The sequence below is a fragment of the Dryobates pubescens genome, chromosome 10 (assembly GCF_014839835.1).
Source record: "Dryobates pubescens isolate bDryPub1 chromosome 10, bDryPub1.pri, whole genome shotgun sequence".
In the NCBI taxonomy this organism is placed as follows: domain Eukaryota; kingdom Metazoa; phylum Chordata; class Aves; order Piciformes; family Picidae; genus Dryobates; species Dryobates pubescens.
The window spans coordinates 19,638,349-19,653,864 of record NC_071621.1 but is presented as its reverse complement, the minus strand read 5'-3'; the positions used below and the strand labels follow the sequence as shown (position 1 = coordinate 19,653,864).

At 35.1% G+C, this 15,516-nt stretch overlaps 1 protein-coding gene across 5 annotated transcripts in view; it reads left to right on the top strand.

Annotated features, from left to right (window-relative positions):
- Positions 1 to 15,516, top strand: part of NBEA (neurobeachin) — a 486,697-nt gene that overhangs the window by 309,413 nt on the left and 161,768 nt on the right. For 4 of the 5 annotated variants that reach the window (XM_054164764.1, XM_054164763.1, XM_054164761.1 and 1 more), the window contains one exon: positions 6,716 to 6,859. In XM_054164764.1, coding sequence (XP_054020739.1) covers positions 6,716 to 6,859 — 144 coding nt within the window. Of the gene's footprint in view, positions 1 to 6,715; positions 6,860 to 10,129; positions 10,169 to 15,516 lie in introns of all 5 variants that reach the window. The other variant, XM_054164765.1, reaches the window with a different exon arrangement.

Genomic DNA, 15,516 nt, shown 5'->3' with positions numbered 1-15,516 from the left:
ATGTAGTTATTTTCCTCTCAGCTATTACTGTACTTCTGTAAAATGGCTGGAAACACAGTTAGGAAAATTTTATTGTTCTTCATTATTTCTCTTGTGTATCATCTTTGTCTGTTTAAGTGATCCACAGCATATCAGAGAATTTGGTTTCTTTCTGCAATTTATCAAAGTACAGTATATACCAAGTGGTTGCATTTCAAACTGACAGGGATTTGTAAAGGTCATCAGTCATGAAATATGAACCTATTCTTGTGTGTGCAAGTTATGGTAGCAAACCACATCTTAATCAAAATACAAACATTTAATTCTTTTAAGTTCCTGTTAGAAGGACTTCTGATTGCAGTAAGAATGAAGACTGTCCTTCAGGAACCAGAATGCCTTGTAACATTTGCTGGACTTGGGCATATCCAAATCTCTCTCACTCAGTCGCTGTTTATGGTCAGTGCTGAATCAGTGCATGACCCTTTCTTTGTATACTCAGAACACTTGAAATCTCAATTATTATGTAATTTAATAATATTGATGACTTCTAAAGATTCAATTCATAATCACTCTCAATCTTAGTTTTCCTATCTGTAAACTAAAAACTAACAAGTACCCAACATGCTAATTTCATCTGTATTTTTATGGAGGACCTCTTACATTAATAGATAATACTCTGACTGTAACTACAAGTACTTATTATTTTAAAAGCCTCTAACCTCATCTGAGAAAAATACTCATTTTGGTCTTGCCTATATTCTTGGACTTCACATTAGCTCATTGGCACACTCCAGTTTGTGTCAGTCTCATTTAAGCAGTGTAAAACATCTGAAGATTTTAAAGAAGAAAGCATGTGCAACAGTAAAATATTTATTTACAAATGACTCAAGATAATTTGGTCAGGTGTTAGGTCTAAAAATTAGAAGAAAAAATATATGGAAGGTTTACGTTTAAATTTTCATGTATTTATCTTACACAGAAAACAAAAATGTGATTTGGTTTTACTTTTGGTGGAAGTAACTTCCAATACAACTATATGCCATTTTTAATTTCTATGCAATATTCATACTTTTTCTCCCTTGTTTTTTTCAAAGATCCTTAACATTCAAGTATGATTTAGATATATCTGGTGTTTATTAAATCTATTAAAACCAGCCTTCCTTTAATAACAGTCACTTCTCTGATTTTCTGGGGGGAAACTAAATTATATGCCAGTCAAAGCCACCAGTTCCAGAAACACATTGTAATTTAAATAACAACTCTAGCAGACACAGGTGGGGACAGTTCATCATGATATGCCAGCACTGGTTTGCTACTCAAAGTCAGAAGGCCAGTCTCTTGAGCAGATCCAGGGATACCTGGTGCACATTTCTCGTGGAGTGAAAGCAGTCCTAGGAGGGCTGGCTCTGTAGCCACACGGAAAGATATTACGCTGGGATGGAGTGGTCACAGTATCAATGATTTAATCTTAGCGGCTTTTGTAGAGGTCAGTTTGCAGACTCCCTAGCAGCTGCTCTTCATAGCTGGGACTGCTGCAAGGGTCCCAGTGCCTTATCAAGTTAGCAAAGGTTACAATGAAAGCAAGGCTTTAAACTGCTAGAATATATAAAGCAGGAAGAATATATAAAGCAAAACTTTTTCAATTACTAAGTATTTTCAATACTTAGAATGTTGAATGGACAAAAAAGGTAGATAATAGTGTTGCTTTTCAATTCTGCGTACGCATAAGCTTGACTCTTCCTGTAAAATTTAGTTTGTAAAATAAACAGTCTCTCCCAATATAAAGCTTAGTTCTTTCAAACCTTATTAATGAATTATATTTTACCCGTGATGTAATTTCATAGTTCACATCATGACCTGTACGGAGTCCCTTTTTTAAGGAACTAATTCTGAATTCCTGTATTTAATACAATATTAAAAGCTACCCTACACATCTGAAATTTGGCCACAAAAGCAGTGTTCTACAGAGCAGTACATACCAGTGATCTGGAAGGAGGAAAAAGCAGCTTTATCCTTGAAAGTTTCTGAGGAGACCTAAGCTTCAGAAAAACTGTACTTAGCTGCTATAAAAGAGAGGTTTTAATTAAATGCAGCATTTTACTGTAAAGAGAACAGACTTTACTTATGTCAAAAGCTCCTTTAGAAGCCACATAAAACTGTAAAAGACAATATATGAAAAAGGTTCTTATAGAAAAGAAGAACACCGTCCCATGAAGCAGATTTCCAGATGTTTGGAAACATTAGAATTTCCTGTCAGTATATTTAGGTAACATTAAAATGAGGTTAACTTTCCATTCTGCCATCTCTTTTCAAAGATCAAAGAGCACTCACTGCATAAATTGCCTTATCGGTAATTCGTTGAAGTAAACTATGGAAACAACTTTATAAGAAGCAGTAGTCTCCTTTTGTTGGTTACAGTATTACCAAGCAGACTTTTCTTAAAATCAACCTTATTTTTAACCCCATTCTGTACTAAGTAGAGAAAGAAAAAAAAATTAAAACACTGTATTTTAAAATACAATTAATTGTTAAAATCTTCTTTCCTGTGTTCAGTTACAATAATTAGTGTAATGTCTTAATAAAAGAAGTGTATGTAAGCATAAATATAATCAACAATATGTTATATATGTACTGCTAATTTTAAAATTCTGTGTGGGAACCATTTTTCTGGATCTGGACACCTACAATGTCTTTGAAACTTAGATTGCATCCCTGGAACCTGTTGTGACCTACAAAACCCAACAGGGAATTTATTGATTTAATTGAAAAGAGAGGGGCAGAAATACAGATGTTGTAATAACAATAGCCTTCTCCCTCAATTGTTTAAATATTGCCTATATTAAGTACTTCTTGAGGCTGTAGCTGCAAAATAACATGGAATTCTTCTGTTCTTAGGAAATCACTAGGATTTTGTGAGGCTTTGGTGTGGGCTTTTTCTGTCTGCTTAATTTCTGTATAAAGAAATGTAATGCTACTGGAAGAAAGATTAGTACATTCTTGGCAATACTGTACAAGTTTACTGTGCAGCCCACGTAACCTTTCAGACATATAAAATACACTCCCTTTTTCATGGAAGCTGAGGATATGTGGAGGAGCAGTGGTTGGTTTCTTTAATTTCTTTCAAAGATGAGCTCTGTTTCAGTTATTCGGAAGCAACTGCAGGAAGACAGTTTTTATCATACACAGTAGAAAAATTCTCAGCATTATAGCAGGTGTCCCAAAAGATGGATTTTTTTTTTAATACCTTATCTAGCCTGGTATGTGTGTTGTCTTGAAATATCTCTAAGACAGAGACCTCAAGGTTCAGAAATTAAAGCACTAACTTCAGATGGACTTCAGTGCGAATTGAGTGACTTATTTCCTTGAACTTTTATGCAAAACATAGTCTAAAGAAATATTTAGATGCTTATTTCAAGGCTTCTTTCCAAATCCCAGTGTATAAAAATATCCCTTAAGAGGGAGCTTGATAAGGGCAAGGACTGATAGCATCTGCCAGTTCCAGTTCTGTGCACCCCAATGTCAAAATGTTGCTCTTGAAATTATATCTAGTTTTCAGATTTATTTTTTTCCCCTGTTTTAATGCATTTGAAACATTTTCTAATTAGACTTTGGAACTTACATTAATACAATTCTGTATTGTGTCTTTAAAATACAAACTCTTTGTGTCCTAATGAGAGTTTTAAGGGAAATATCTGGAAATTCATTTCATAGTAATTTTGCTGGGGCTTTGAAAAATAATTTGAGGTTTGATTTTTTTTTTCAAACATGCTGAAATATCAAGCATTCATTTATTCCTCTCTCCTTTTTATATCACTGTTAACAATACTCGACATAGTTTTGTGTCATATAATTTTTTATTCAGTTTGTTGTCTGATTTTAAAGAGACAAGTTGTTTTGCTTTTTACTCTTATTTGGAGAGGTTCTCATATTTTAAAACCTTTTTGAAGTCATCTTGAAATATAAAAATAGAACATCTGTGACAGATCTGTTTTGAACATATTTCACATTTCAGGATCCAAGGAGATCTGGTGGTCTGTGGTATTCGCTTGTTAATTTCTTGATGAATGGGTAGAAAGGCCATGAAGTGCACTCAGTACAGCATGTCTTCTGAAGATAGATGATCTCAAATAAATTCTATTCCAAATCAGTTTTTGATTTGTTAGGTGTTAAACCATTTCTTTGTAAGGACAGTGTTTACAAGCCTTGTAATGAGACAGCCCTGTGAGACCTTACTCTTCTTGCTGTAATTTTGATAAATGGAACTCTAATTCATAAAGGATATAGTGATTGAAGGGCAGCTCTGGGTCTTGTACACTCTCATTTAGATAAATGTTTGGTACAGTACAGCAAAACTGAGGTGCACTCAACAAAGTGATAAATTTAAACAACAGTCAAACCAGAGGTTTTTTTCTATCAAGACAAAGAAGCACCATTTACTATAATTCTGTTAGATAAATGTATGTTTAATATTATCAACCAGAATGGATTTTAGAAACATTTGTCTTGTTGCTAAGCTCCAAATTTGCCAAACTACTCTAATGCCTTCTACTCTACCACATTTCATACACTGGTGTCTGGCAATATTTCTGTAATCTTGTAACTGGAACTCCTATCACAAGGGATTTAATATATTCTAAAATTCCAGTTCTTTTGATTTAAGTGTTAGTAATAATGTAGGGCTTGGAACTATTTACCTCTTTATTTTAATAGTGTTATCTTCATTGACTCTATGAATACTTCAGATTAGTACATTTGGAGTAATTAATTTGAAGATTTTCACATTTTATGAAGCTCAAAACACTTTGGTAACATTCACTAGAACTACAAAAAAGAGAACAGTATTCTCATGCTTCCTTTTCCACTGCATTAGCTCAATTCAGGCCTGGGCTCCTTTAGTATCAAATGCTTCACAGCAGGAGCTATTACTTGTGTCAAATGATGCTAAACTCCCTTGCAGTAAACAGAAGTGTAATAAGTTCCTGATCCAGCAATTAAATACTCAGAACAATCCTGATGTAGTAAATTGAAGGTCTGTTACAGCACATTACTCCTTTGTGTTTTTCTAAGCTCCTACAGTTCTTGCTCCTTTTTTGTGAAAAAACCAACAACAAATACACAAACCAAAATCAAGCGAAAGTCCAAACAAACAAATACACAAACCAAAACAACTACAATAATGCTGAAAAAAATGGACATAAAACTGGACTGAAAACTTTTCCAAGCATTGTTTACTTTATTCAGTTTTTAATTGGGTGAATCATTATAGTTAGTCATTATAGTTAGTTATACTAAGTTGTAACATGTGAAGGTGAGGTAATGATCACAGCCTAATAGCTGAAGACAGCAAAACTCAGTTCATTAGTGTACATTGGCATCAGTATTGTCTAAATCGCTGTCAGTATCGGTATGGTCCTGATGAAGAGAGCAACAAACAGGAAGACTAGAGATGCTGTGTTTGGTTTGGGGCTTGCTGAAAAAGTTGGAGGTTTGCCTTCTTGTTTGTGTTTACCTGATCTGTAGTTTCAGATTTCTGGATAATGGCAGTAGTGTACAACGGTATCAAATTAAGCAATGTAAAACGTGAGGTTGTCTCAGCCTGTGGTGGAGCCCAATATCAAGTGGTGTGCTAACAGTGATCTTTAAACAGGATAAACACTGCTACAGAAAAATATGCCTCCAGCATCTTCAGTTTTCATGGTGTTACTCTTCTGTGCACAAACTAATTAAATGACTCATATTGGAGTAGGAGATAAAATCATAACACCTCCCCCACTGTTTGTAATAACAAAACTGCCACGCATCTTGTTCCATTCCATGCTTCTTCACTAAGCTATCTACTTACTATATCCCTCTTCATTAATATGAGGCCATGAGTCTTACTGGGCTTTGTCTCTCCATTTTACATCTGCTTTAATAGTATTCTTCGTGTTAAAGTTCATGGAAGACAAAATCCACACATGACTGGTGTCTCTCAGATTTCACCCATCATTCTGCACCTTAGGTAGGAAGCAAATTTCCAAATTACACAGAAAGGAAGGATTATGTTTGAGTTTTCTTTCTTGGTTGGCAAAAATGGAGATGCCCAGATCTTGTGTGGTCCAAGGTGAATATGCAAGGGTTTCAGCTGTAGGCAAAAAGAAAGGGTAAGACTTACTTGTGAAGCTCTTTGTGGTAACTGGCACACGTCCATACACCATCATTTTTATTATGCTCCTTAAAAACACACACACAGATGTACACCAAAGTTCTCTCACCATGCTTGTCTTGTTTTCTGACCCTCTGCATAGCTTACCTTGTGGTTACTGTATATTGAGATAACCCATCTCCTCCATAATGTCCCTCTCAATTCTAAGATGAAAGTCATTACACATTTTGAATTCATGAAAGCAACTTCTTTGTTTAAAGATTTGAGCTCTGAAAGGCCAGTCAGAGTCAGGACACCAGGAACCCAAGAGAAACTCCTGTTGAATTTCTTCAAGGTGGAAAACTAATGAGACCATCAAACATAAAGTAAATAGAAATTATTAAAAGCAGGAGAGTCTTTGTGAAATGGTCTGTATTTTGTTCAAGGTATATTTTGAAAGGAAAAATAAGACTGCTCGATAAAGTCTTGGAAAATGTTCCTTCCCTTTTTCAATAAACGTTATTTAGACTGTATTTTTTTACTACTTGACTGTGGTTGTTTTATATTTAAGATATTATTCTTCTAAATTCCCAACATTTGTAACTTTTTTAGGCACTGAAGAGGATGTAGTGAAGTCAAAGAAAACTTTCCGAAGTCAAGCTGTGGTAAATCAGAATGCAGAAACAGAGCTTATGCTGGAAGGAGATGATGATGCTGTTAGCCTGCTCCAAGAGAAAGAGATTGACAACCTCGCAGGTAATTATAACTTTTCATTATAACTAAGATTTGAGCCAAAAGCCTCTTTTAAATGTATTAATTCTTAACCCTTATGATTAGTGTCTTAATATTGACAGCTAGACATACAATTACAGTACAAATACATGATGTCCTCCTTCCATGAACCAGGAGAACTGATTACAAAGCACATGGCCTTTCAGCAGAGATGTGAGAAATAGCAATACCTCAAGTGCTTTTATTGCTGCCTGTGACTTCTTACTGAAAATTCTGTAAAAGCACTGTGAAACGAGTTTTTTCTTTTTGGTTAAAATGGAAATGCAGACTAATTCCACAACTCAGGGTTTTGTAAGTCAGAGTGCAGTTGTGTATATACATGACCTGATCCCAAGTGCCATGGATCTTGTGAGTAGACACCTGCACTCCTACTGGTACCCGCTTCTTTCAGTGATGGAGTAAGAGGGATCTTTAGTATGTCAACCCATATGCCACAGGGAGAGAAAAAGTTCCCTGTTGTAACCAGTGACGAAGAAGGAATGAAACTGTTACCAAGCAATGAACTTTGTTAGCATATGAGCTGGGAATGAATCCTCTGTAAATATATACATGAGAGGTCCTTTCTCCCTGGGTGGAGGTATGCGGTGAGGTTTCAGTTTTATCCATCCTCTAGTAGTAGGTTTTAGTTACAACTCTGTCTCAAGGCAATACTACATTTCCTGGGGAAGTAGTCTGGAAAGAAGGGCATGTTGAAAGTTGAAAAGCCACTCTCCTCTCAGATGAGATAAAAATGTGAGAACTGTGAAATGCAGTGTGATTATTTTTTTTTTTAGGTTAATTCACTTTGGAATACCTTTATTAAACTGTTCCACTAAGGGAAAGTTCTGTGATGTCTCAAGATTTTTTCTGCATATTGAATTTCTAAAATAGCTATCTTTGTTCCTAATCCAATAAGGGAAATTTATAGCAAAGGTAAGATCATAAATGGATGATCAAACAAACAAACAAAAAAACATTCAAATGAAAAAAAAAATCTTACATAGAAGTTAGTCTCAGACTTTGAAACTAGAACAGAGCAGAGGGGGAAAATAAATGCTTTTATTTGGGAGCAACATTCAGTATATGATTATCACAGTTAATATGTCAAACTGCTTGCTTTCTCAATCTGCAGCTAACCATTATTGAGACACTGTCATTTTGGGTCAGTAAAACAGTCTGTCTAGTGGGACCATTAGTGGGATCATTTTAATAATATCCCCTTCTCCTTTACAAGTAAAACTCAGTACTGTTTTTGCTAAATGCTAATTTCTTGTATCTATGAACAGTGATTCCAACTAAATGCATATAGCACCTATAGTTTAAAGGCTTTACTATGCATTTACATTGAAATATTGATTAGAACTGTGAAGTGGACATGAAAAATTCTTTCCCAGCCTGGAAGATCTGACAGTCATCTATGAAGTTCTTATATAAACCCCAATACCGCCATGTTGTTCAAACACACAGATGCAATAAAATCCCTAGTTACATCCCTCTGGGAAAAACAAATAAAAAGAAAAGGAAAAAGAAAAAGAAAAAGAAAAAAAAAGAAAAAGAAAAAAAAAAAGAAAAGGAAAAAGATAAAGAAAAAAAAAAAAAGGAAAAAGATAAAGAAAAAAAAAAAAGAAAAATAAAAAGAAGAAGAAGAAGAAGAAGAAAAATAAAAATTAAAAAATCATTTCAATGTGTCCTTAAGTATTAATGTGCAAAGTACCCTTTTACCAGAGATCACTACATGTTCTCTCAGCTCCTCCAGGATATGGCATGATAATTCTAGTCCTTTGCTTTTACAGTTTGCAGAAGCTGGGAAGTATTGTCAGTATTAAAAAAAAAATAATAATAGAAATTGAAACAAATTAACTTTCAAATATTGACAGGACATCTGTCCTACCACTGGCAGAAAATTAGTCTTTTTTTGTTCCCTTTCAACACTAACAGGGCAAGCAAGGCAGATCCAAATGTGGTGAGGTAATGTGATAATGGCTATTTGTGTACCAAAAGCTGTGAAGATCTCAAAACAAACCCACATTCCATTACCACGTTTTTCCTATTAGATTAACTGCAACCTTTGATACTCAATTCTTGCTCATTTTTTGAGCTGAAATGCTTTTGAGAGTTAATGGCCACACATGATATCATATGTGTCTTCTGCAAATTTTACCCATCAGAGAAAAACACTGAATCCTTCCATATCCGCTGTTTCACTGCATGATTTTGCATCTAATCATGTCAGTGGTTTCCACAGTTCTCAGTATATACAATGTGACTTGAGTCCAGCAATTGAAATCAAGAAAAGCAGTAGGCAAGGAAGGTGGAGTTTGTGCCTAAGAAGCAGACAGCACCAAAGAACAGGTCTCAATAAAGCCACACTGTCCGTTCCTGTCTAATTCTGAAGAGTTATGTAGATTCGCTGTATGTGATCTGGAAATCTTTAAGATATATCAGGTTACAGTATGTCACAGCATCATTTATACCTTGTTACTGTTCAGAGTGGAATGACACATAGGAATTTCTATCTTTGGATATGCCTCCAATTTGACTTTAAAGCTTAAATCTATTTAAACCTAGTTTACAGCTATTTGGATTGTCTCAGTAAGGGATGGGAATTAAACAAAATCATTATAAACCAGGTTTAAATTGATTTAAGATTGTCCACTTTTAACTAAAACAATTTAACATTGTTTATTCCATTAAACAAAAGCACCTTTTTAAAAGAAGAGACTTTAGGGTTTAGAAAACTTTTAACTAAAAGGCCATAAGTAAAGGAATATAAATATTACAATATTTTGATTTGTGAAGTTAAAGTTAAAAAGAAAAAAAAAAAAAGAAAGGAAAAGTTTGAAACAGATTGAGACTGTTTGTACAAAGTTATCTGTACATACCTTTTGTTCCAGAGACTCTTTATAGTTTTTCATCAACCATGTGGCACAAATCAGTGTAAAGTTAACTTTGATAAATTACATATGGGATGGGGAATTTTTAAATAATTATAGTCTGAATATTCTTATTATATAATCTTAGCATTCCACATGTTGCAATGGCAGTTAGTCAGATTTCATTATATTAAGTAGCATTTTGATAAAATGTAACAATCAAATTCCCTGTTACTATGGTCTTAGAATTATGACTTCTAAGTTTGCATGGAGATTTTTAACTAAAGCAGTACTTCAACTGTCTTACAGTATGAGTTACAAAAAAAAGTTGTTCTTGTTTTAGAATTTACGTATTAAAATATTTTACATTTTTCTGTTTCAGTTTTAGCTCCTTTTCTTCCCAGACTGTTCACTTCAAGAGGCAAGTCACATCTCTGTTAGAACTAATGACTGAGATAGTCCAGTCAATTTTAACAGTTTTCTAATATATTGTACATTTGTGGGTAATACAATCAAATCTACTGTAGTGAGTTGATATTACTAACTCTTCTCCTTTTCTTTTCCTTCTTCCAATGCTTTTCCTCTTCTAATGCTGAAAATAGGACTCTTAAATACCTTTTTTTTGTTAAGACTGAGAATGCAAATTTGCTAACAGTTTGTCTTCTGCTTAGTTGCTGTTTTTTTTTTTTCAAAATGAAAAATATGTTGATATTGTAAACTGGCATTCTCAAAGGGGTATATGTTTTAGGAGATAAATAATATTCTTTCCCAAAAGATTTTTTTCTTTTAAGCACTGATCTTGCACTAAATTAGGTCATTAAGAAAAATTTGAATAAACGTTGAACCGCTCAGATTTTATGAATTCTACATTTTAGAAATAAATTCTCTTCTCTTTGTTATGAAGTTGCAGTTGACTTGCTGAGAATTGTTTGTGTGCATCCAAGAGCAGAATGTATTCTTAATCGCGTTTTTGCAAGATGTATGTTCTGCAACTGGAGCACATTTCATCTGTTTTGTTATATGGCTAGTGGCAACAGCAAATAGCCAAACAAACTATCCCTGACAAGATCTTCTTCTGCTCTCTAAAGAATAGTTTCTAGAAAGGAAAAAAGAAGGAAATAAAGATAGGAGGATATGAGGCTTTAGGTTATTTTAGGAAGACAAAAGGCTTATGCAGGCATCTGTCTGGTTAGTTGCATGGGCTAAATCAATTCAGACTCTGAACCATGGTGAATTACAGCCTCACAAGTCATCTTGCAAGAATAAATACATATTATTTGTTCCATTATATGAGGTTGCACAACTCATCCAAATAAACCCAAGGAAAGACACTAACAGCCTTTGATGCATCTTAGTCTTAATGTATCTTAACCTTCATTACAGAATCTTCCATTCTCCTTAGACATCTGTCTTAGGTGGAAGTAAACCCCCATCCCCCACCCCCAATGCAAATGTGCCAGGAAGGTTTGAGTAAGACTCAGCATCCCAGCACTGCCCTAACTTTTAGCAACTCTGAGCTTCAGTGTAGAAATATTTATAGAAAGCAGTATGACTACTGCTAAACAAGAGCTGATCTTCCATCTAAGCCAGCCTGAGTCTATACTGGCTTAAGGACTAAATGTGATAAGCTCTCTGTCCAGACTTCTTGGCAGTGTGCTGTGTATTTACTTACTGGCCAGTGCTAAGGAACACACCAGGTCATAAGGATTTGACAGCTTGTATTATTATTAATGAGATATAAGACCTTTCACTTCCAGGTCATGTGTTTGAAGTCCAGACAAGTCTGGTTGTAACCAAACATTATCAACATCTGTTTTGTGGCCTATGCAAAATAAGTCTTTTGTCTCATTTCAGCCACACTAATAGAAAGCGTCATGATTTTGAGCAGTTTCCAACTAAAGAAATATTTGGTGCTGTCATTAGAGGAAATTGGAATAGCTCCTAAAGTTCTAGTACACAGTTACAGTCAAAATTGTATAGCAGTATGTTAAAAAAAGGGGGAAAAAAGAAGTAAACAGTGTAGCCATTAATGAAATCTTCTATTCCACGTTTTAACAAAGGACTCATTTGCATTTATGAAATTATTTTGAAGCCTTGCATAGATCCTGATGAAGTAACAAAAACACTGACACACCAAGACACTGCATCTAAAGCCACAAAAAGCTCACAAAAGTTTTTGGGATGGAAAACTGACATAAGATTGACTCAGCTTTAGACATATAATATAAAAGATTTACACATATATTAATGTAGATTATAGAGTTACATATTTTTACGTCTACATAGTTAGTTATAATAACATTTCTTATGGCCAAAATATGACACCAAATTTTCTTCACAAGAGTTGAATGGTGCTGACGGTCTCTGGTAAGCAAAGCTGTTTGCAGCTTTTTCTTACCTGTTCTGAAGAAGTGGTAGAGGGGCATATTTTCTTTGTTTGGTTGGTTTCTTTCTTCTGTTGCCATCTGAAAATGATTTTAAGGTATGTAAGAGAAACAGTAGATTTCCTAAATTAAAGCAAAAAACAATAACTTGAGCCTCTGCTGAGAAGGCAGGTTTTCAAGGTATTAGATGATGCAGGCAAAAAAAAAAAAAGCATCATTTGTTTGTGGCCAACCAAAGAAAGTTTTGTTGCATTATGTAGTGTCAGAGTAATAAATTGAAAGAAAGGGTGAAATAGCAGTCACCACAGCCTAACCAGGAAGTTTTAGAAGACAGGAATCATTATCCCTCTCAAATCCTGGAGAGCAAAGTATGATAGTGGTTCCAAAAGTAGTCTCATCTTCCCTCACCAACCCTTCTCCTTCCTCCTTGGCATGTCCTGTCCCTCATGGTTGGAAGAGCCCTGCACTGCCCATCATGTGCTCACTTTCTACTGCTGCAGTTGCCATCCATACATCAGATGGGGGTCCCAGGGGGCAGAAAGCAGAAGCCACAGGGGAAGCCTGGGAAGGACAGTAACAAATAGACAATGATACCACCTCTAAGGCTTCCAGAGTCAGAGATAGTAGTTATTCTCTTTATTTTCTTTTTTTTTTTCCTTTTTTTTTTTCCCTCCACATTTTCTCTTTCTCCTCTCTCTTGCACATTCTTGGTGGCTAAGGTACCTTAAGCTTTTTCATGGTTTGTTTGTTTGTTTGTTTTTCACTTTAAGAGAGTATGTTTGTATATGTGCGCAAGCAAACACATCAGTTAAATAACAAAGCTTCATTAGAAAACACCAAAATAAAAGTCTTACTATTTCTCCTAGTTTTTCAAGTTTATCAATAGAAAGTATTCAGCATGCACAACTTGAGTAGTTTTCTCCCCTTCAATTCCATTGCAAATTAGCATTACAAATAGGAATTTCATTTACGGCAGAGGGAGTTGCTCGTTTGGGGAAAGGACAAGAATGTGGAAGAGGAGTGATTCTTTTTCCCTTTTTATGGTAGACATGTAACCACACAAGTCTCATACTTCCAAACATGGAAATTTAATTCGGACACATTTCCATAGTTTATGCTCATTATATATTCAGATTTTGATCCTCAAGCCTAAGTATAAAAAAGAAAAACATATTTGTATGAGTTTAATTTGGAGTATAGATTCAGGCATAAACTGAAAGCAGTTACATTTTTGATACATAGTTGGCTTTCACATTGGAAAGAAAAATAACCCCCTCTCAGTTTCTTACTATTTCACAGTAACATGCTATTTTTAGACATCTCAGTGTTTATTGTAATCATTATTCCACGTAACTATCCAAAATACCTTAATATTTAATAAGGTGGTTGTCAGTTACATATGATAGTGCTTCTAAGCACAGCTTTGAAGAGTTCTTCTGTTTGTACCTTATTAAACTCCACTCTAAGCCTGAGCATCTTCAACTTCTAAAATGGCAGACAGATTTCCTACCTTCCAAGCTTCAAAATTAAATACATTCCAACTTTGTTGTTTTGTAGTTCTGAATGCTCTGAGAGTGCTTCGTGAGCTCTTATTGTCCACTCATACCATTCTATTTATTTTATTTTTCCTGTAGCTTTCAAAATGGTTTTTTATCTGAAATTTCTGAAGCTGCAAAATTAAACTATGGCAAAGCCAAAGACTACAGACATGCTTAGTGCATGTTTGTAGCTTCTTCCTTGCCCTGAGGTAAAATGTCCTACATCAGCTACCTGATATATGGAAAAGAGATTGCAGAAATATAGTCCTAGACATAAGGAACCAGACACCACCATTCTGTAGCTCATTTCATCATCACTATGCATTTGGTTCCAATGTAAAAATCCCTGTAATTTCCTAAGAACACCCAGTGACAGACCTACATAGATTAGTAGTAGAGGAGTATCCAGAACTGTATTTATAGTACCTATATTTACCATTTACCTAAGCACTGTCATTGACCTATGGATAGGACTTGAGATTTTTCTGCCCTTCCCTCCCATCCCCACCCCCCTCCCCCCCTTTTTTTTTTTGTTTTTTTTTTTTTTTTTGTTATTGGCTTTGGTTTGGTTTGGGTTTTGTTTGGGGTTTGGATTTTTTTTTTCCTTCCTAGTGTTATAGAAGCAAGTTTAAAAATCAATCAAGAAGACAGTTTGTTTAGTCTTGGTTTCATTAGCCAGAAATTGTACAAGAGGCAGCCTCATCCAGTGGGCTTGGGCAGTCCTTGCCAGTAGCCTGTATACAACTGCTTTTAACTTGGTTTCTAAAGAAACAAGGTTTACATGAGCATCCTCTGTCAGTATCTATCTTTGTAATTTCTGAACCTGGAAGCTGTTTTGAACAAACTTTAGCACAGGAGCAAGGATTTCAGAAGCAGTAAAATTCCTGCAGTGAAATCAGGCTGTTAAGGAAAAAAGCCTAAACCTGGATGACAAAGCTTGCTACACTGGTTCTCCTTTTATTAGGTACCAGAGAATCTCTTGTGTGAGAATCATCAGAAGTTCCCTGACTGTGAGAAAGTGAAACATGCAATCAACCAGTAGACACAGTTAGACTAGAAGACTTTATCTACTGTTTCTGGTGGTGTTTAGAGATACTCATATTTTCAGAAAATTTTGAAGTTACTACTATTGCATCTTAGATGATTCTTCCAGCAAGTTGTGTGCTGATTCAGCAACATACTTCTTTCTTCCTACACACATACAGGATTAGCTAACCAAATAAGTGAATTTTCAGTATCACAAGCTATGTGAACATAATACTTCACTATGGTCTCAAGGAGTACAAGGCTTACAGTTTATCCTGAAGAGCTTTTCCAGAGTAGAAACTGAAAGATATGAAAGCGGAGGGCTTGCATCTTTCATTTCATTTCTAATCAACTGAGCTTTATTGGCATGACAAGGTACACAGGCTGGACTGTATAATATACCTGTCAAGTCTGGTTCATGCAGACTGGCAAGTGGGATTTGATCCCTTGCGTTCCTAATCATTACAATGAGCTCCTGTTTTGGTGGTGTACCGCTATAGCAGGGTGTTCTCTCTGCTTTCTCCTTTCTTTTTCCAACATTAAATGTGCTTTTCTAAGGTGTGTTTTTCTGTTACCTTTTGGTTAAATATAGATATAGTTACTCCTTCAGAGACAAAAACTCATTTATGTGGGCATGTTCATCATCACTTAAGGTTGTCTGGCTTGAAAAGGACTACCTTAAATTTTACCTGAAAAGGGGGAAGGAGCTCGTGCAGGTCATAGTGCATTAGTGTAGTATACTCACATCTGGATGTACTGCTTAATAATCAACTTGTTAGTTTCTAAACCATCTTAAATTACTCAGTCCTTCCAAGGTATAG